The sequence below is a fragment of the Corvus cornix genome, chromosome 17 (genome assembly GCF_000738735.6).
Source record: "Corvus cornix cornix isolate S_Up_H32 chromosome 17, ASM73873v5, whole genome shotgun sequence".
In the NCBI taxonomy this organism is placed as follows: domain Eukaryota; kingdom Metazoa; phylum Chordata; class Aves; order Passeriformes; family Corvidae; genus Corvus; species Corvus cornix.
Genome location: NC_046346.1, coordinates 7,703,609 through 7,726,114, shown reverse-complemented (window position 1 = coordinate 7,726,114; position 22,506 = coordinate 7,703,609). Strand labels below are relative to the sequence as shown.

Genomic DNA, 22,506 nt, shown 5'->3' with positions numbered 1-22,506 from the left:
TCGCCGGGACTGGAACATGTGCAGCAGGAAAAAGTCAAGGAAGATTTTGCTTTTGGCTCTGTAGTCAGCAACCCACTTTGGGGAGACTAGAAAAAGCCCTGACAGGAACTCAAGACATCTAAATCAGAAAAGGAGACCAAATACACAGACCAAAAGGGGAATGATACAAAACCTGTGCAGAGTGGAGGCAAAGGGCAGTGGACTTTCACAGTCTGATCCAGCCTTGATCCAGCATGGAAAGGTTTTCTGAGCCAGTGGGCAAGGCCACACAGGACACACCATCCCTGCTCTGTGCAATGCTGGCATTGCCTGTAAATCATGCACTGAACTTTTTGGTGCTTCTAAATTCATTTTGAACTGCTTTTGCTCCTTTGCCTGGAAGTGAGAGGGCCAGGGAGGGTCTGCAGAGCATCTCTCCTGCATCTGGAAACTGTGCAATGAGAAGGACCAGCATTGCATGAACAAAGTTACTCTGAGCTGCCTGGAAAGTGCTGCACTAAAGGCACAAAGGGCATTTTCTTCCTAATAAATCACCCCAAGAGCCAGGGTGACATCCTGGAGTGGAGAAAATCTCTCGAGGGCAGCAGCCAGAGCAGCGGGACACTGTATCAAGGAGTGCTGCTGAGGAGCAGGAGCTGAAACTAATTAACTTCACTTGTCTTCACAGAGCACAGCCATCCTGGGTCACTGGTTGTGCCCAGCCCTGGCTGCCCTGGGGTGAAAATCAAACGGGAGCTTTGCCCCTTGGCCTGAGCTGCCGTCCCTCATCCCTCCACAGCGAGACCATGTTCGTCTGCAGCAACACGTGCATCCTCCCTTTCCCTTTAGCAATTAATAAATCCCCACAAAAATCAACCTAGAGGTCTGTCTTCCATGGTGCAGCATATCCTGGCTTTACCAGGGAAAAGGGAGTCTGGGACTCTCCCTGAGCTCCCAGGGAGATGCCCTTTCCCAGAGGCCTTTTAAAGCCCGCAATGGACAGTGTCTTCTCGCAGTGCCCTAGAAGCAGAAGGACAAAGCTGCCCTGTTTGTGTCTGTCTCCATTCCTGTCGTCTCCACAGAGGCGGTTTTTCCTCCCTGGCTGTGGAGCCTGTCGCAGGTCCCTGGCACACTCCCAGGAATATTTTGGCTCTGCTGAATTTTATTAGTTTTGTCCTTTGGCTGAAGTGATCCAGCAGTAGTTGCAGGAGATGAAAACAGGAAAGGAGGAGCAGATCCCATGCACATCAGGCAAGCTTTAGGCAACCGACATCTCATCAGAACTGGTTTTTGGATAGTGCCAGTTCTTTCCATTGAGTTATGTTAAGAAATAACTGAAGAAAAGGCATTTCCCAGTGTCACTGCCCCACCCGGGCATCACCCCAGCACTCTGTCTGGGCCAGGGTATGAACCACCCAGTCCTTCCTCCTGCAAGAGGACCTTCTAGACCCTTTCTCAGGCAGGAGATACACACAAAAGCAAAGGTAATAAAACTCAAATAGGGGTAAAAAATTGTAATTCAGGAAAAATAGTACAGAGAGGCTGTATAAACAGAGAGGCCAAGGGGCTGTGCTTTGAACAGGCAGCTACAAAGCACACCCCAGCCGCTGGTTAACAGAAAGCAAAGGCAGCGACACAGAAACAAATAACATCAAACAGGGAGGGAAAAACACCTTTCAACACAGGAACCCAAGGTCTGATTTTGCTGCCTTGCATCACCCTTTCTGCTAAGCATTCACAGTGTGTTAGAGCCCTGCCTCCCCCTCCAAACCCTCAGCACCACTGCTTGTCTCAGTGCTGGCAGGATCCTGCTCCACACAGATCCCACACGGACGGGTGGATGGACACACAGCTACAACAGCAGATCCAGAATGTGGAGAAGCTACAGCGTCCAGTGCCAAACCCTACTCTGTGACGAGAGATCCCAGAGACATCAAAGGGAATCATTCTGGGTGTGAGACAGCGTTTGCATATTTGGCAAGTGCTGGGTATTTTTAATTGTCTCAATAAACATATAAACAAAATCTGTTCACTCGCTGGGGTTTTTTTCCCTCTTGGGCTCTGCAGCACCGTGGACGAGAGGAACTGCAATCGCTCAGCTGCCAAACTTGTAGTGGCTGCTGGTGCTCCCTGCGATGGGTTTGCCTATGAGCCAGGCCCGAATTTACATCCCCTGTCCCTAAGAGGTTTGATCATTTTCTGTGCAGTTTTACAGCGCAGCATTAAGACCTCAAAAACGCAGTGGGTTCACACAGCAGAGCACAGAGAGTGAAGCTCAGCATTACTGCAGCAGGAGTTATTAAAAGCCTGGGATGAGGGAAGGCTGAAATGTTCCCTGGATTCGGGGCATGAAAGATGCCATGGCTGCTGATGGACCAGGAAGAGACAGGCTGAGTGCACCTCTGCCCTGTCCAAGAGGTGCTGGGTGAGCCACATTTCAATTCTGACCTTCCTGGATGATTTCAGCTCCAGTTTTTTGGGGGGCTTTTCCCTTCTTTCCCCATCACACTGCTCCCCTAATTCTCTTATTTTGCTGCTCACACCCTTCAGTGGCTGCCGCAAGATTACATCTCCATTTAGTCACCCTGTAGCAAAGTGAGACGCACCTGACTCTTCTAACCTGCTCTCATAAATCACAGTGGGAGGCAGGGAGGAGGAAAAATCCTGGTAAGAAGCCAGGACAAAGCTCAGTTGACAGCTGCAGGGCAGGGGCTGGTGGCTGCCTCTCTGTAAAGCATCTGTCCCTGCTCTCCAGAGGATGAGGCCAAAGGCTGCCTCTGTCCTGGTGTTAAGCACCAAAAGCTGCCTCTCCACCACTTTCTGAGAGACAACAGCATCTCAGGGTGATAAGAAGCCCAGGCCAGAGCACGGGGACGTTATCAGTGGGGATGACGGTGTCACTGTGATGTGCACAGTAATGAATTGCCCTCTCTGCAGAAATGAGTAAGTTGTGCCTGCTGATGCAATGATCAATTTGCTCCATCATGCAAAGCTGTCCATTCATCACGGCCATCGACTGCAGCCACTCACACCTTTTTATTGGCCCCAACGGAGCAGGAGGCTCTGCAGGAGCTCCACGGGCCCCTGCCCAGAAACAGCCTCACAAAGGGGCTTCCCTCTCCCCCGACCTCCCGGCCGAGGGTCCCCGTGGCACCGAGCACCCAGAAATCACAGCCTGCTCTGCTGCAGGGGAGCAGCAGAAAGAAAAGAGGGGAAAAAAGATCAAGTTGCCATGGCACACCCTACACAAATGGCAAGAAGAGCTGGCAGGGTGCCCTCTGCCTGCATGCCATATCCCATCCTGCACGGACCAGCCCAGCCCACCTCCTGACCTTGAGGGATGCTCACCTGCAGCTGCCCCCATTCATCTGTGCTCCTGCAGATCAGGCAGGAAGTTAAGGCACAAAAAGATGAGCTTTTCTGCTGCAACAGCAGGGACAGCAAAGCTGTTTCCACTCTCCTGGCCCAGATTCCCTTTGCCTTTCTTATCCACTTCACTTTTCATCCTCCTCCACTCCCAAGGAGCCTCACACCACAGTGATCACCACTGACTTGCAAAATCGCAAGTGCCCAAATCACCGCAAAACCCCTTCAAAATATCTCCACAAAACCCCTGTAAGGCTGAGGCAGCAGCGAGGCTGCAAGAGCACAGCTGGTGAATGCCATGGGCAGGGAGAAAAACCCTCACTCCCATCCTTGACAAAAAATGGGGCTCATGAGAGCACAGAGCGGGGGAGCAGAGTGTTCTGCCTCTGAGAGAATTGAAAATAAAAATAACAAACAAATAAAGAAAAATTAGAAATAAAAAATCCAGTTGATTGTACTTTGGCAAAGAATTCCGAGAGCAAAGGGGCTCACTTGGGAGCAAAACGAAGATGAATCGACAGCGAGTTCAAGAGAATTCATTCTGCTGCTGAACACTTGTCTCTCCATCAGGACATCTCAAAGGCTTGTCAAGTGAAGGCAAGGCTTTTATTTGTTTCTATGGTTGCCATAACGATAGAGCTATATGTCATGTCAGGCAGCAGCTGAGGCTCGTGCCTGATTTATAGCTGCTCAACAGAAATTACCAACTTTTCTGCAGAGCGGGTGGCACAGTGAACCGTGACCACCGGGCGTCTGCCAGTGCCATGCTCTGCCCCCAGGGTTAGTTCTCCTCTTGGTCCCCCACTGCTGTGTGTGCCCCAAGGGATGCTTTTATTATCCCCTACAGGGATGCTTTTATTATCCCTGCAGGGATGCTCGGTGCTGGGGCAGTAGGACCTGGGGGCTGTGGCTGTGGGTCCTTCCCATACACTGCCACAATTAGAGCAATTCCTGGACCCACAGGACAAGCTGCACCTTCCAAAGGGTCAGACAGAGATGGCAAGGTGTCCAGGGAAGGCCAGCAGAAGGACTGAACACCTAACAGTAATTTGTTTAACAAAATTTTATAGACTACTGCCTTTAACACCAGGTTATGGGAGAAATACAGGTAAGAGAGAGGGATGGGAGTGGAAACAAAGAGGGGTCTTGAAAACCAGCAAGACAAGGTGGGACTGGGATGTATTTCTTGCCCTGGCAGGGGATGTCCTGCAAGGACAGTCTGCCCAGCCTGGGACGCAAGGCAGAGGCTGCCCAGTGTGGGGAGAGCCCTGCAGCACTGCTGGCCAACCTCATCTGAACAAAGACGTCACCGTGAGCGTGGCTGTCACAGTCCCAGGCGTGCGACTGAAGCGATCGTTGTGCGGAGGATCAGACTCTGGGGTCGAGGAAGGGATGCTCCATATGGTCACTGATAAATTATATATGCAAGTTTCATTAACTCTAAGCACTCTCATTCTTAATTTATGATGCACAGCCCTAAAACCTCCAGCACCAAGTTTTGCACACTCCTGTGCCCTGAAGCCCCTGGAGCATCCCCAGTGGGATGTTTGCACGAAGCCCGTTGGCTCCGGTCTGCAGGAAGTTTCTGTAATGACTTGGCTGCAGCAGGGGAAGATTTGGGCCCTTCATCCCCATCCACCAAAGTACAGCTTGTTGCACTGCCCAGTGATGAAACCCAGAGAACAGCATTGGAGTCAGCATTTCCCCAGAGAGCTGCTGAAAGGCCGAGTCCCACCTGTCCCTCTACATCTCAAACATCTTCGTAAAAACGCAAGACCACATTGAACCTTTAACCCTCTGAGTTGTAAAGACTTCACCACTTGTTTTCTCCAAACCAGTCTTTCTGCAATTTCCCTCCATTAAACTCTTCAAGACAAGTGACCCCAGAGCCAAAGGTGTCAGACTAATGAAAGGTCTGCAGGAATGCAGCACGCTCGTTATTACAGACACAGAAGAAACACAGCACCGAGCCACCATCACGGTGTTACAGGACAGCAAACAGGGCACGCCGGGTGCTGAGGCACGGCTGTGCTGCAGCTGCTGTAACACAGCCCAGGGCCTGCCCTGTGCCATGGAGATGGGACTCTATTAAAGCCCAAGCACTGCAGGTTCAGGAAGAATTTCTTCACTGAAGAAGGGTTGTCAAGCATTGGAAAGGGCTGCCCAGGGAGGTGGTGGCGTTCCTGTCCCTGGAAATATTCAAGGAATAACTGGACATGACACTCAGTGCACTGGTCTGGTTGACAAGGTGCGGATTGGTCACAGGTGGGATTCAATCCTTGAGGTCTTTTCCAACCCAGATGATTCTGTGATTCACCTGCAGGAGCTCCCAGCACGGAGGGACAGCAGTGCTACCACAGTCCCAAAGGCAGGAGACAGGACCCCTCCAGGAAGAGGGATAGATGACTGTGTTTGAACACCTACACCATGGACAGCACGTGCTCACCTCTGATGTTGGTCTGATGTGCTAGATCACCACCTGAACATCTGAACCACCAAAACTGCTCCCCTGAGAAGCTGCTTATGTCAGTCCAGAAGGATAAAGCAAAGAGGCTGCAAGATAAGCAGCTCTGAAAGTACCTTTCTCATTACATGAAAGTACCCAAGTACCAAGAACCTCAGAAGAAGGTTCCACCCACCCCGGGGTGCTGAGGATCCTGAGCTTGCAGCTCCTCGCTTTTGAGAAGTGTTTCAGTCCTAATGCAGAAATAATGGATTGCTTTTGGCTTCTCACTGTATCTGTGAAACCTCCCATAATGCAACATCAAATATTTATTATTGCGTTTATTAAAGTTTTAATAATTCACCAACTCCTGCGTGTAAGATACAAGTGCCGTGAACTCACACCTCCCTTTTTCTACCTGAGCCACTCCAATATTTACACCTGGAATTCTCAGTTCAGGTTCCATTTATGAGGGGAGCAGGCAACAGCCTTGTGCCAGAACCTCCCCTCCTCCTGCCTGGCATTCATCCATCCTGACACAGACTTTTCCACAAGGAGCAGTGCCCAGAGACAATTACTGCACTGGAGCAGAAAACAAGCTTCTGAGCCCCTACCTTCACTGAGGTACTTTTAATGAAGATGTGAGGAGGAAAGAAAGAGATAATGTTCTCTTGGCACTTTGGCTTGGAAAATGTTAGCATAAACCAAGGCAGTGCTTCCCTTTCTCAAATGAAAGCCAAAGTTGTTGCAGACAAGAAAAACAACTCTCCTTAAAGAGCCAAACTGTGATAGATGTGTACCACTGGCCTCTTTTCACAGGAAAGGGAACAAGCGCTAATTAGCAACAAAAACACACACTTGGAAGTGAGGACATCTTGGATGCCAGTCCTGGCTCTGCCATAGCTTTTGTAGGCACTTGCTTCAACTACGGCCCTGCCAAGATGATGGGACAGAAGAAAGGAAATCCACCACCTCATCACTTTGGGAAAAAACAAGACAGAAGGGGCTGGGGGACACAAGGATCCTGCTGGTGCCCAGGAAGATGATTCATAACACAACCAAGAATTTTCAAGTCAGGCAACTGTGTCTGGAGTCAACAGGAGAAAGCAGCAAAAAGGAAGGGAGGGAGGGAGGGAGGGAACATAGAGTCTCCCTGGCACCCAACAGGGAGGGAGGGAACATAGAGTCTCCCTGGCACCCAACAGTGACATGTTCAGTCTTAATTTAATGGGAGAGAGGGGAATACACACTAAATACCTTCAGAATTAAACCCTTACAGTTTACAGTTAAACCCTCGTAAACCAGACCAAGGAGGACAACCACCACCAAGGTGATCAGCGATATGTCCAGGCATTTGTCCTCCAAAAAGGAAAAAAAATACCCTCTAATTGTGTAATTATTGGATGACCAACATGGCCTTTCACCCTTCATGAGCATCCCAGCAGATGTCAGTGGCCAGGTGGGTGTGATATAGGTATGAGTTTCAGACAGATGACAGCACCTCCATCCCAGTAAATGCATCCATTTAAGCACTGCAATCTAACATTACGTTTAAGCCACTTCCAAATTGCCTTGCCACAGGTTCCTATCAATTCACCTGCCTGTACTGACAGACTTCAGAGTTACACATTCAGGCCTGCCCTAGACCCATCAGCCCAAAGAGCCTGGAGAGCAATCACATCAGATTTCTTATTGGAAGGAAATTAATCAAACCTATCATCATAGAAATTACTGCATCCTCAATAACAATTTGAAGAGCAGTGTAGGCACTCAAGCATGGAGAAAACGAGAAATCTGCTTCCTACCTGACATCTGCTGGATCTTCTGTCACCAGAACATCTGTCTTGCAGCTGGCAAGGGGATTGATGGAAAGCTCCACAGGGGGCACCACGAAGCTCTTACTGACTGGCAGCCACAGCCCTTGACCCAAGCTGTAGGTGGACCTGGGAAAAGGACAAACATGTCACACAGGAACAGAGTGTCCACAGGGAATGGTGGCCCTCCACTGTCCACTCGGAAGTCAGAGCAGTGGTGGCACCACGAGATAAGTCAGTGATTTGCTCTTGGCCTGAAAGCCACATGGGAGAGGAGTGACTTGAGATGTGACAGGAGAACATGGGGACGGGAAAACTCTTGTTTTTATTCCAGGAGGAGTTTCTGTGAATGCTGTCCTCACATTTGCTGACAGGACAAGAAGTCAACCCTTCCCTGCCTGCCCAATATGGACAAATCTTTCAGGTCTGACACAGACAAATGACACTTGTCCCCTCGCCAGCACAAGAATGAGCTGGGAGTGACCAAGAGGTTGCATCCATTGGGATGTCCTCACAGCTCTCCCTTCCCAAATGTCCCAGCTGAACCCTCCTCTGACTCACCTGAGTATCTTCTCTGGTGCCTGCTCTCCTGTGACCAAGTCATATCCCCGCTCCAGCGTCGTGTAGGGCCAGGGCCTGGGAGGAGAGAGGGGAAAGCAGCTGAGCACATCACTGGGCAGGGCAAGGAGCACAGTGATCACCCAAGGGGAGGAGAACTGGGCTCCTCAGCACTGTGGCAGCCGGGGCAGATCAACCCCAGCACCGCGTCCCCACTCACCCTTCGCTGTGTCCCCAGTCGCTGCGCACGCACAGGTGGCGATGGACGGGGTCCGGGGCGTACCCTTCATGGCAGCTGCACTCTCCTAAAGAGAACAGGGAAGGATGAGATGCCTCTGGCCCACAGGCGTGCCAGTGACTTCTGTGCCAGCTGCCATCTCTGCTTTGTCACAGCCACTCTGGTCCCTCCTGTGCCTCTGGAGCACTTTGGAGCCCAGAAACAGTCAGGAGGAGTGGAGAAGGAGATGTGAAGCTGTAAGAAACCTGTAGTTATTCTCGGGGAGGGGATTGCATGATGCAGCACCCACAGCAGCTGGGGATGGGGTTTCATGATGCAAAGGTCTGTCCTTAACCAGTGCTCCTGTGCAGTCCTGCAGCCAGGGGCTCACGCCTCAGCAGGGATCTTGACCTCGCTTGATCAGAGCAGTGTCCACCCTGTGCAATCCCCGAGGTGGACACCACAATCCCATCCCACATCCCCCTCCCACCTCTGCTCTGCCATCTGGCACCAGGACAAGCGAGCAGAGTCTCCTGCAGCCCAAACTCCCACTGAAAGATGCAGAACCCCCCAACTTCCATCCTCCACACACAGTTCCCATGCTGCACCCCCATCCCACAGTGAAGGGGCTCTCAGCCCTGCTCCTCTCCACTCTCTGGGTGCTGCCTCACCCTACTCCTCTATTTTGACAGCGGGAGAAGACATTTCCCGCACCAGAAACCCAACCACACTTGGCCCGAATTGATTCAGTGTTTGGTAGAAATACATAACCCAGAGCAAGAAACAGCAAAATCAAAAGATTAATTGGATTTGCACGTGGAGTTTCTGCTACAAGCTGCCGCCAGTGTTTCCCCCCTCCCCTCCGCTCCTCTCCCCATCATGCCTGACGGTGCAGCAAAGCTGAGCTGTAAACACTGGTGAGGTGGGGACCTGGGGAGGGTGCTGGGGAGGTGGGTATCCCCCTCACAGTGGCAATGCAGACTAGCAGCTACCTGCCTGCCCCTCGGGATCCTAAACAAGTTCTTAAAATGCCTCACAAGGATTACAGTAAAGAGCTTTATTGCCAGGAGGGAGAGAGATGGGGATTCAGCCGCTGAGATTTTTGAGGAAGAGACGCCTGGGAAGGGAGAGGCAGCAAAAAAAGGAAAGAGTGGGGGGAAAAAAGAGACGGCTAATGATGTGCTAAAATGCAACAGCACCTTCATGAAATATTCACTGCCTCAAACGCGTCTAATATTAAAGATTAAATGTCCTGGGATTTGTCCTAGCGACTTCGAAGCACTGATTTATGATCTGTCAAAAGCTGCTAACCTCATGATTCATAACAGGAGCGGCAGGAACATTGCTGCTCCAAAGGGAAAGAGTTGGGAGAGAGATGGCGGCGCCCGGCCCTGCTCAGGCTCTGCCGTGCCTGGGGGCTGGGGCAGTCTCGGTGCAAGGAAACACAGGTCCTAATGGCTCCATCAGTGATTTTATAAAAAGAAAAGTTATTTTTTCCTTGGGTGCTTAGTACGCAAGTTTCCCCAGCCGTGCTGTGGATCATTAATTCCTGGCGCTTATTACATAACAAATATATGCTCTGCAAATGAGAGACATCTCGAAGTGCTTGCGAAGCAGAGCTGGGAGTCTTGGGGCACCAGCTCACGCTCGGCTCCTGCCACAGAAATTAGAGCAAGTAAGGAAAAAACACCAACAGAGGTTGGCATCCCGTGGCCCAAATGCCTCCCCCTGTATCGATGGCTGGGGGTGCCGGGGGGTGAAGGCCCTTCCCATGGTGCAGGAGGGTTTATTTTGTCTGCTGGCTTGTTTACTGCTCCGTCAGTTTGGCGTCGGAAGGAGGAACTCTATCAACCTGCAGAAATATTGATTTTATCGACTCCAATCCTGGAGTTTCAGCAGCTACAGCCAGTGCTTGAGGCTTTATTGGGAGGTTTATTGGGAGGTTTATTTCAGTAACTGAGAGGGCAAGTGGTGGCACCAGCTGGGGAGGAGATCCAGGGCAGGAGAGAGTGGGGATCAGCTTTCCACAGGTTTCCCAGGGCGATCTACACCCCTTCAGGAGAGTTAGGGAAATTGGATAGGAAGGCTCCCATCATGGGATCAGCTGACAGCTGCAGTCTGTTGCCTCAGGACAGATGGTTGAGGAGCTATTCCTCTATCAAGAACCATGAACAGACAACTCGTGGGGCTTCCAAAAAATCTCAGCAGAACCTGCTGTGCTCTTACAGGTTCTCAGGAGCTTTTGCCCTCTCCCCAACAGCATCCACCTTCCTTCTTTGGCCCCCCAAACTACTCTGTTATTTTCAGTCTGTCCCCATCCTTCCCAAAGACAGTGCTGAGCCAGGAAGGATGCTGAGCCTGGCTAGCCCCCATGGCATGAGAAACACGTGGTAGAGTGCCTGGAGGGGGAGGAACAGGGGTTGCCACACCTCTAAGCCCTCTTTAGGGTGTGTTTTTCAACATGCTGCTAAAATAAATCAAACCATCAAAAGGCCAAACTGAAGTGTCTTTGTTCAAAGCAACTGCATCCGAGACAGACACAGTTATCCTGCTGCAGCTAAGTTAGGATTCAAGCTGAGCTTGAAGTCAAAGTCAACCAAAGTAACCAAGTTTGACAACTAACTGCACCTGGAGCTGGATGCAATTTCCACAGGTCCCGCACACGCCTCTGCACAGCCTCCAGCTGCTGCAGGAGCACAAATGAATCAGCATCTACCCACCCCCGGGACAAGAATCCTGCTCCCACTGCCACCACCCTGCGCCCTGCCCATGGCACCAGCATGCACGGTCCTTCCTCTGCCTTTGGATTCAGAAACCACAAACCAGGCTGGATAATCCACGGCAATTTTTCAGCTGTTACAGCCAAAGGAAGGAAGGATCACTGCTCACTCAGTGTAAATGAGGGCAGGTGCCCAGCTCTGGAGATCCAACACTGTATTTCCAGCGTGTTATTAAACAAGTAGAGGCTTTAGCTCTCTTTTTGAAAGAAGAGCTGGAAGTTGCTGAACTATTCCTTCATTATGCTCTCCATGCTGTCCTGCTGCTTCTGCTGGAAAAGGAATGGGGTCTCACACTGCACCCACACCCTCCCTGCCCATCCTGACAGTGCCTGGGAGCAGCAGAGCAGGGCTGCAGGGCTGCAGGACGAGCCATCAGCACGCCAGGATAAGCCTGTTCGCCTCATTATGGAGAGAGCCGATCTGCTAATGCTGCAAGAATCCCCCTAATCCACCCACCCAGTGCACAGCAGGAAGTGGAGGCTCCCAGAGTCCCTGTGCTCCCAGGGAAGCTGCTCTGTGCTGTCACTGGCACTTTTATTTAAGGAGCTGGAGGAGCTTTGGCAGTGGTGGAGCAGAGCTGTTGCTTGTCAGCCTTCTGTGCCAGGGCTGTGCCCCAGCTGCACAGGTACATCCTGGGGACAAGTCCTGACCCCAGCTGGGGTGGCAGCCTGATCCCAGAGGCTGTGGGGCTGTAAGCACACACCTTTCCACCTGTGTGAGCACTGCACAAACACGCTCACACCTGTCTCAGGGCTGCCTCTCCCACCCAAAGGGATACAGAGTTCAGCCACAGTTTTTGTATTCACTCCTCTCTGGACATACACACACACCCTGCAGGGAACCCACCGGCCCCAGCAGAGCATCCTCAGTGCCACTGGGCCACAAAGCTGCAGCACCACATTCCCAGCCTCCCAGTAAAGCTCTCTGAAAAGCTCCTCTTCTACCCCTGGTGTCTGCTGTTCTTGCTCTTCAGGGATGACACTTTCCAAACCTGGGCCTCGGCTTCATCCTGATCAGAAATGCAACTTTTCTAGAAGCAGTTTAGTGCTCGAGGAGGAAGACAAAGAAAGTGGCTCCTGCCCTGCCAACCTGGCACAGAGCATGGAGGGAAAACCTGGAGTCACTTTGACAGTTATCCCTCCTCTCCCCCTGCTGCAAGGCACCCTCCTCACCCTCATCCATCACAGCACTTAAGTGCAAGCTTAACCTCCAAGGATCTGTGCTGAGTTTAAGCTCTGCACAGATTTAATTCTCATTATCATCTGCTCAGCTCCTACACCACACCTCCAAGGAACACACGAGCTGATGCAAGGAAGCAGAGAGTGGTCCCGAGGGAGGCCTGTGTGCCATGGCTGTCACCTTCCAGGCTGGGCAGTGCCCCAGAGCTGCCCATGGCGGGGTGAGAAGCCCCTGCAGTGCTGGTTGGATGGGTTCAGGGGGATGGGTTCAGGAGTGGGTCCGTACAGCAAAACCCATCCCTCTTCCCTCCTCCCCGTGCTCTTTAGACAAGCACAGAAATGCCATTACAAGAACATTAGCAGCTCCAGGATTAAACACTCTAATGGCAGAAAATGAGAGTGCAAAGACAGCACAGATAACCTTAACTCGGCCCCTTGCAGGCACGAGTTTTGATTGCTGTTTATGTATAACACTTCAGCCTGGAGCTAAATTAGCTTGGGAGTTAACTGCCTCCTGCCCTGCTTGGTGCACGAGGCAAGCTGTGCCACCACAGGAAAAGGAATGGGATATTACATGGGTTTTGACCAAGTTATTAAACTCCATACCTTAGAGAGACAGAGCCTCATCCTATAAAAGTCTAAGTCAATAAAGGCACCGGGATCCTCCAGCAGTGAAATAGCAGAAGTGCACAAGAACAAACAAATATCACTTGATGTGCACAGAACCTGCATGGCATTAAATTGAACTATAGGAAGGAATGGCTCTTTTCCTAAACACAAATGCCCCCCTGCCAGGGTTGGTCATCTCCTGATTTACATGCTCGGCTCTGCAACCTCCAAATCCCCTTAACACGTTGCCTTTAAAAAAATAGCTCTGTGAAAAATGACTTTCATCTGCCTCGTGCCCACAACACACCCCTGTCCTACCCAGACAGCAGCACCATCTGTGGCTCTGGTGACAAACTGGCCCATTTGGACGATGATGGAAACCTTTTTTTTTTTATCTCCTCCTGCCAATTTCCAGAAAAGAACCTTTGCTACTACATTTCATCTGGTTCTTTCAAGCTCGTGCTTACTGCTGATTTTTTTTTTGGGGGGGCTACCAATTGTGGATGCAATGAGAGAATTTTGATGAAGAAACGCCTGATTTATAGATGGGGAAAAAAAATTTCAACACTTTTGCACCTGCTAATCAAGGTAGCTATCCATCTCATTTATGCCACTGCTCCAGCAAGCCTGACAGCACAAAATCAGACGCTGTTTCTTCCAGCATTTGGCCCTGAGGGACTGATTCTCCAGCAGATCTCTTCAGCAATGCCCACAGAATGTGCAAGTGAATTAGTTTTGTGCATACAAAGCAGGTAATTGTGCTCACAAATCAGGATTTGCATATGCTGCTGGATGGGATGCTCTCACTGAGGCTGGTAAGGGAGGCCAGCGAGGCGGCAAGCACTCCTGGATTTTACCCAGGGGTATCCCAGTGTGTGGCACGAGTGGCGGCACCAGCAGTGCTCCCACATCTCTTCAAAATACAGAGAGTGAGGAGAGCTGACAGCCAGTCCCACAAGACAACAAACCCTCCCTGTTCTCATCTCAAGCAGCACAGGCAGCATCTGCCAGGAGGATGGGGCATTTTGGCTGAACATCTCCAGCCAAGGAGCACATCCTGCCCTGGAGAGGTGCCTGTCCCCTCCAATGTGGCAGCTGGGCATGGTCACCGTGTCACCTCTGCAGGGAGGAGCCCCTCAGCAGCATCCATTTGTCTCTGGATTTGCAGTCAGATCAACCAGCTTGGCCGTTTCCAAGGCAGGAGGGATGAGGGAGATGACATTTTGCTCGTGTGCAGATGTCAGTGCTCCCTCCGAAACGCTCTGATGAGCTGGGGCTTTGCAACACAGGTTTCAAATGTGTCAGGGGGGCAGCAATCATTTAATTAAAGAGTGAGTCACACGACAGAGACACGAGGGAAGGCAAATTAAGGGCAGGCAACAAAGTGGATTTTGGCATTTCCTACTGTTCCAGAGCCTCTGTTTTCACCGGGAATTATTCTTCACACTGAAGGAGTACTCGGTGTCCAGAGTCACAAGTCAGTATGTTGTACAGAAAAATCCCATCCAAAACTCCAACCCACAGACGTGTTCAGTGCTGGGAAAGGTAAGAGCTTGAGTCTCACCAGAGAGTGCACATGTGACCTGGGGCTCTCTGTCCAAAGGTGTGCCAGGAGCCCGTGGCACTGCCCCACGGACAGGTCCTGCCCACAAAGGTCTGTCTACACCTTGGAGCAAGGAAGCTTGGGACAAGGCTGGATCCACACTGTCATGGAGAGCAGCTCCAAGGGTAAGGCTGAAGTTAGATTAGCCATAAATGTGCTGGAGGACCTCAGTGCTGGCGCTGCTGCTCTTCACAGGGGCAACTTAGAAGGCTTTCAGCCTCCAGAGAGGACAAACTTCAGTCCATCATTCTCATGGATGCTCTGCCCAGCCTGAGAAGGCAGAGAACAGGGGAATCCCTGGCACCCATCACTTGGGATGCTCACAGAGGATAAAATCCCTGACCCGAAAAGGTTGAAATCCAGACAGGATTTATGTGCCACAGTAAAACCACAGGCCTTCCTCCCTCATGGTGATAAAAATAAATCACCCTTAAAAATAGAATGACATTAATAAAAATAAATCTAAAAGTACATGCAGTGTATCATGGGGTTACAGTCTGCCTCAGCCTGCTGGAGAAACTTCTCACCAGTTCAAGGCTGGCCAATGGTGATGAACAGACATGGTGCCCAGGGTTATGTCCTGGGGTAGAGGGTCAAGCAAGTAATTCCAAAGGCTTAATTTCAGTTCTTGTGAAGCCTGGACCTCTTAAGGAGTCTTAGATTTAGGCTATGGAGATCAGCAGCCCCATCAGCCAGTCCTGCTCGATCCATGTAGGTATAACTGGCGCAGACAGGACAAAAATTCTGTTTTATCCATGTGCACTCTCCCAGGCTGAAGAGAGGGGGAAGAAGCCCATGGACACATTTCAGGTGAGGGACCTGAAAGCTGAGATCCAGGCTACTCTGCCCTCACCATGGGCCAGCAGGGACCATGGGCACCAGGGCTGGGAGCCGCAGAGCAGCTGCCAAGATTCAGCTCCAGCCCAGTGCCAGGACAGAGCAACTCCTGGGATAACGAGCATCGCTCCCTTCCCTGCAAACAAGATCTGACACATCCTGCTCAAGCGTGGGGCACTCAGCAAGAGCCACAAGCTGCTCTGGGAGCTGGGGACACAGCGGGAGGGGCAGCTGGGCCGGCACGGGACAGCACCGCTCCTCACACCAGAGGCCACGCCAGGATCCAAGCAGCCAAGGATGGGACTGGCCAGGGGAGCCACAGGGCTCTTCCAACAGGGAAGTCGTGATCTGGCTCCATACGGTCTCCCCACGGTTTCTGCTGGAGGCAGAGTTGTTTCTCTCCTCCTCTGAACCAGGGGACAGCTGAATGCATCTTCCCTCTCCCACTGAGGTGGCTGCGTTTTGCCAATGCCTGAAACAAAAATCCTTCTGCTCTGCAACATCTGGATGAGAAGAGCCTCCTCCTGCACCATCTCCATCTGTCAGCATGGCTGTCAGATGTCTGTCATCACCTCCCAGCCCTCCTTGGGACTTCAGATGATGCCCAGGGCTGTCTACACAGGGAATTCATCCAGCGTCACCATTCTGCTGCAGCCGTGCCTGCCCATGCCTCCAGACAGCCTTGAGGCAGACAAGCCTTGAGGAACAGGAATACTAAGCAGAAAAGACCTGTCTTGACCAGGAAAATGAGTTTGTAAGACCAAGTTCAGTATTTGCATCTCAGCTGAGCAGGGAGGGATGAGAACAGGGTCAACCCCACCACCCCATGAGGCGTTCATGACTCTGAAGGATTTCTTATTCTAATCCGTGTATTAACGACAGCCGGGGGCTTTGGGAGGCTTAGGGAAAGCCTTCTCCACAGTGAGCCATCCTTTAAACCCTCTGGCAGAACCAGACACCAACACCCTCACCTGCAGCCAGGAATCTCATACACACAGGAGGTGAGGAAGCTCATTGCTGAGGGGGAAGCAGCTCCCACATGGAGAGCCTGGACTAAACTGGGATGGCACCACTCTGTGAGGAGACGGGGTTTGGGTGCTCTTCGGAAGCTCAGCAAGCCAGGACCACCAGGGACACTTGTCTCCACACCACCAGGAAGGCACCAAGGCTGGTGAGCAACTGTGAGCCACAGCACACCCTAGCACAAAAACCCAGCACAGTCCCCAGGCCACCTTCCTATGGCAGGTCCTGTCACCCTGTTTCCTGTGTTCTCTGTTCTTGCCTCACAACAGACTCCAGGACTTCCATGTGTCATCCAGGAAAGACAGAAGGGAAGGTGACACTTCTCCTTTGCCCAGCCCCACACCTGAGTCCCAGCAGGGCTGGCTGCTGCTCCACAAGGGCAGTTGCTGCACACAAGCAGAACACGTTCAGCAGAAGGCTCATTTAGAGATGAGGAAGGATGGCAGAGTTCACAACTCCACCAGGAAGGGCTGGGGGACAGATCCAACGTAGATAACCACCAGGCAGGAGCACTAATGGGAATCGTGGTGCTCTGCAGTGGAATGGCCAGAACAGAAAAGGGGTGGAGATGGGGTAAACTCACGAGTAGGTTTTCCATACTGGACAGCAAAACAACTCAGCTTAGAAGCAGATAAACTCCATGTGCCTGCAGCTGCCACACCAAAGAACTGGTAGATCCACCATTTCAAATCCCCATCTTGTGCCCATCTTCTTTACAGTCTCTGATGGGAGTCACCACTGTGTGACCCTGCCAGCACCTCTCAGTCCCCCGTGCCTGCCACCAGGCTAGAGCAGAGATGAGCCAAGACGGCATCAAAATACCCACTGACAAACCTTCTCCCCCACATCTCTGACCTTTCCAGGGTCTGCACTCTCCTCTGGCCTCCCTTACCTGTGTCTTGGTCACACAGCTGCTCACAGGCGTCGGTGGTCCTCTGTCCACAGAGGTCTCTCACCCAGGGGGACGTGGCATTGATCTGGTAGTACAGGGACAGCTTGGCTGGGTTAAGCCAGTCAGAGATGTCCAAGTAGCTCCCCTCGCTCACAACGAAGCTGCTGCCTGGGGGAAGTGGGAAAAAAGCGGGTTAGGTGAGTGTGGAAATCTAAAAGAAAAACACCAAACATGCATTTTGGCCCAACATCAGAGCACTGCATTCTTCAGGAGCTGCTGTGATGACAATATCTGCAAAATAATAACGAGTTCACTGACAGCTGGTCCCAAAGAACTTCATTTGACCTTTCCTCTCCAGAGGAACCTGCTCCAGCAAATGGTCCACCTGCTCCTCTGCCCAGACACTTCCCTGCCCTTACATTACTGGGGTTGGATTCCCAGGTCTCTACAGAAACGTGGACCACTGTAATTATTCTGATCTGTAATCAGAGCATCACTACCCCAGCTCGTGGAGGTGTTGTCCAGGAGGCACCAGGAGCTCAGGGCACGGATGGGCAGTGGCAGCAGAGGCCGTTCCCACTTCACCCCTTTAGCTGAAGCTGAGTGAACTGGCCTAACACACAACTTCTTGTATGAGTTGTCTTGTACCAGACACTCCCCCACTCTCTCCCTCCTCGGAGTTAGAAGTGAATTCCTGCCAAAAATATTTTCTTACAAAATCTTACGCTTCTTTATTTTGCAAAATGTATTTTTCCCCACTGGCATCTGGGAATATGCATCATCTAATTAGCCAAATAGATTTTCAGTTCAGCCCAATCATTTCCTTATCTAACATCTGAGGCCCAGCATTGCTTGGGGGATTTTGTAGGCACAGAGGTCCTCATTAACTCTGATCTTCAATTACATTGATTATAAGACTGCCTCCATAACAGTGCTGCACAGATCAGAGGGGAGCCAAAAAACCTCTGCCATTAAGTGGTGTTTTGCAAAACTTACCAGGGTAAAAGCCTCAGAAAGAGGGGAGAAGAAACCTGCAAGGAGGAGTGAGCAAGGGGAACTGTCAGGTAGTCCAGGAACCCACAGCCACCTTTCCACTAAGTCTGAGGAGTTGCAACGGGGACAAAATTTGCAACCACTGTCTGAAGATTGAAATCCTTCTCAGAGATTACCCAGGGATAGCAAATCTATAGATCCAGGGCCTATCATCATGAAACTCTGAGGCTTATGACCCTTAGTAAAGGACTAGGACATCATTGTTTTAAGCACCAACTACTTTGATGAAAGCCAAGAGACAAAAAAAGCAAGCCAATAAACCTGCAGCAGCAGCCACCCCACATGAACCTGCTTGAATACAAACTCTGGATCTCCTTTTGAAGAGGATCCCTGATGCTTAGCAAGAGGGAGCCCTTCTCACCCTCATCCTGCACCACATTATCCATGCAAAGGATAAAACAAGCAGAGCCTCAAGTCAAGCATCCCAGTGAGTGACCTCATTTTCAGGCATCCCAAGATCTCAGCACCATCCAAATCCTAGCCCGAATTTCCCATAAACACAAGTCTTTGTCGCAGAGTGTTTACATACCATAAACATATTCACAGGCGCATCTCTACACTCAAAGCCAATGGAGGCTGCCAAGCTACTGACTGCTCAAGCAAATGAGAATTAGACATCAGGATCCAGCAGCTCTGGAGAAACAGCAAGGCAGGAGCTGCCCTGCCAAGGCTGCAGGATACATCTCAATCAGACACGAGGCAGCAGTAAATCACTGCGTAAAGCCCCCCAGCACCACTGGAAAGCAGAGAAACACTGAGCACAAAGAAGTTTCTTAGAGCCACGTGGTTTTATCTCTAATTATTCTTCTCAATGAATTTTTAAAGATAGCCTTACACACCAATAACAACAATTGCTGGTTTCTTTTTACCAAGCAGAAATGCAGCGTGAACCCTTTGGGAGTGTTTACTATTTACATGTAGGTGTCTCTGTAGTAACCTGTCAATTTTGTTTTCCTCCAGGTTTCCGCAGCTCCCTAATAAAGAGCAAGGCTTGGGAAGCACGTAAAGTTGTTTTGAGACTCGGCTACAGACAACTCCCTCTGCACCCAAGGACAGAAGAGCGAAACCAGCAGCTCTTGATTAAATCCCTCCTTAACGAACCCCACTTCTGGTTAAACTACAGCCTGCAAGTAACAGCAGCAAACCCGACACGAACCAGACGCATCATTAGCATTCAGAAAGGTGAAGGTGGCTGGAGCTGGCAGAGCATCTTGGCCCAGGAGCTGCTGCACAGAGGGGAAGAGCCTGTGGTCAGGTGGGTGATGGAGGGGTGACTTCTGGAGCTCCCCACCACAGAATTATTTAGGTTGGAAAAGACCTCTCAGATCATCAAATCCAACCGTTCCCCCAGCACTGCCAAGGCAACCAGACCATGTCCCCAAGTGCCACATCCACAAGTGCCTTTTAAATCCCTCCAGCGATGGGGACTCCATCACTGCCCTGGGACGCTGTGCCAGGGCTGGACAATCCTTTCTGTGAAGAAACTTTTCTTTATATCCAACCAAAACCTCCCCTGGTGGAACTTGAGGCCATTTCCTCCTCTCCTATTGCTTGTTACTTGGGAGGAGAGGCCAAACCCCAGCTGGTTCCACCCTCCTGTCAGGGAGTTGTAGAGAGTGAGACGGTTCCCCCTGAGCCCCCTTTTCTCCAGCTCCCTCAGCTGCTCCTCATCAGACTTGTGCTCCAGCCCCTTCCCCAGCTCCAGGTATTTTGAAGATTAATTACTTATTTTGATTTTAGTAAGCCTGATTGAGAAATCATCCTCATTATCAGGTTTTTCAGGGGTTTTGTGTGTTTGTTTGCTTGAAAAGCACAAGTGGAAACATTTGAATCCAAGAGTCCTGAATTCAGGCTCAGTGTAAAATAGAGGCTTTTCTACCTCAGTCTGAAACAAACCCACACCTTGGGAAATTAAAGGTCCTCCCTTCCCTTCCCTTCCCTTCCCTTCCCTTCCCTTCCCTTCCCTTCCCTTCCCTTCCCTTCCCTTCCCTTCCCTTCCCTTCCCCAGAGGAGGAGGGGACAACTTCCAGCAAGGAAAAAGCTGAGTGCGTGGCAAGATTTTGAGAGATGTTCACAGACGCCCTCATCACCTTCACTCCCACTGAAAACACAAACAAACAAACGCCCCAATCTCGATCCCTTTATAGCTTGCCTGGGAAATAAACAGGAAAAGGCATCCTACAAATATTTTGAAAGCTAAAATCGTGATGATTTCAAAGCCTTTTCACAAAATTTTTCTCTTCACTTTCCAAGAATCCATGTGTAGAAAACAGTTTTCAAAAGTCACCATCATGTACATATCAAAACCACCTTGAAAAGTTCAGAAAGGGCAGGTTGAGGAACAAATCCTTTTAGAAACTACCAACAACAAACATCTTCTAAGCAAGAGCTGTTTCAAACACCTTCAGCTTGTTGGGAACAACAACTGGGTGTGTTTTCCCCAACACACAGTCTCTGGATAGAGGGAAGGGGAGTGATGGGGGACTTGAGGGGGGTAGAACCCACTACAAACCACACTCCTAAAACCTTCCTCGAGGACCTCAGGCCCTACTAAATCACCCCCACGCCCAGTTTGGAGCGCACCTTCAGCTGCTGCCCGCAGTCCCCAGAGCAGTCCCAGCACAGACACTCTGAAGACACCTGGAGGGACTGTCCATCCTGCTCTCCTCTGCTGCCAACCTCCCAGGTGTCCTCCTAGATACAAATTTGGAGCTTCCCACTCAGAAGTTTGCTGAAATTCCCCTTGAACAGAGCCATTTAGGTCTCAGGGTAAAGCAACCATCAACCAAACATGAGAATACAGCAACAAATCCACCCAGCACCACCTCCCAGAACCCCGTAGCAGGACATATCCCTCAAATGCTGCTGGCTTTACGAGCCAGCCAATGCCATGGAGCAGCGTGGAGAACACCAGGACACAGCTACAACTCTCTCCCAGCTCCATGAGGTCCAGCAGCCCCTCAGGGGATTGATTTGTTTGTTTTTCTCTGTGCGTGTGTTTTCCGCTCCCCCGTTCCTTCCCCAGCACTGATCAAAGCTGGATGAGTTAAGGCAGCGTCAGAAGTTCATGTCTCTCATGCTGGGGTCTCCTTCAAAGTTCAGTGCAATTGCTTAAGCCCTGACAAAAGAGGCTTGAAGTTTTGACATTTCAAAAATCATTTTCAAGAACACAACAGGATAAAACAGCTCAGAAGAGATATCTAACAAGGGAAAAGAACAAAGCACCCAAAAGGCAGCCAAAAGGGTTTGGCTTTTCCTTTCTCCTTCTTTTCAAGAGAAAAGATCAAAACATAATTTTTTTTGAAGAACATCTATTTCTCCCTCCCTCTGCTCTCTTTGTCATCTTTGGTCCATTCAGTGTTTCTTGGCCAACAAAATTCCTTTTCATCTAAAATTAGCATTTTGTGTTGGGAAGCAATGGGAGGTCATACTACAGGTTGCTATTAATGTATCCAGCCCTATACTACCACACAGCTCTAATCCTGTTAAGAGATATTTTTTATAAACACTAGAGGAAAGATGATCCCTCTTGCTTCATTCTATAGGTACAAAGAATAACCCTATTTGATTTCTTTAGAGACCCTTTTCTTACCCTTGTTAAACTTGAAAGAACATTGCCCAAAGAGACAACTCCTCCCCTATCAGCTCTTCCCCTTGATCAACTCTCCCTCTCCTGCCCCAGTCCCAGGGCACGAAAATTTCTGCTTCTGAAATTTCTCCCAGAAAATGCCAAAGAACCGGACAGACTTTGGATGCCCAGGACACACATGTACTGACCTGAGCAAGGAAACGGGGCTTAGGGCAGGACTGCACCCACAGACTAACACAGTGCTCAGCTTTACCATCCCCATCCTGCTCAGCACAAAACCAGGTGATTTGGGAATAATTTAAATACTTTTAAGTCAAACTCTAAGTTCTATAGTCTAGTTTGAATCCAGGGATAGCATCACACCAGGTTAAAATCCAAGCCAACCCTCTTTACTTTTTTTTTTCAATTATTTCTCTCTTTGAACAAGCTGAAATGCTTAAACAGAAAGTTAAGATAGAAAGATTTGAAAACAGCCCAAGCCTATAAACACATCTTTCACTCAGTCCTCCCTCAGCTGAAGGACACACAGTTTTTACCTCACAGGGCTTGACTCCAGGGTGTATTT

At 50.4% G+C, this 22,506-nt stretch overlaps 1 protein-coding gene across 1 annotated transcript in view; it reads right to left on the bottom strand.

The window, feature by feature from the left end:
* Nucleotides 1-22,506, bottom strand: part of ASTN2 (astrotactin 2) — a 271,503-nt gene that overhangs the window by 172,185 nt on the left and 76,812 nt on the right. Inside the window, exons 7-10 of the mRNA XM_039561485.1 lie at nucleotides 17,300-17,467; nucleotides 8,381-8,465; nucleotides 8,164-8,238; nucleotides 7,594-7,731 (exon numbers count right to left, since the gene is read on the bottom strand). Of these exons, the coding sequence (XP_039417419.1) occupies nucleotides 7,594-7,731; nucleotides 8,164-8,238; nucleotides 8,381-8,465; nucleotides 17,300-17,467 (466 nt within the window). The remainder of the gene's footprint in view (nucleotides 1-7,593; nucleotides 7,732-8,163; nucleotides 8,239-8,380; nucleotides 8,466-17,299; nucleotides 17,468-22,506) is intronic.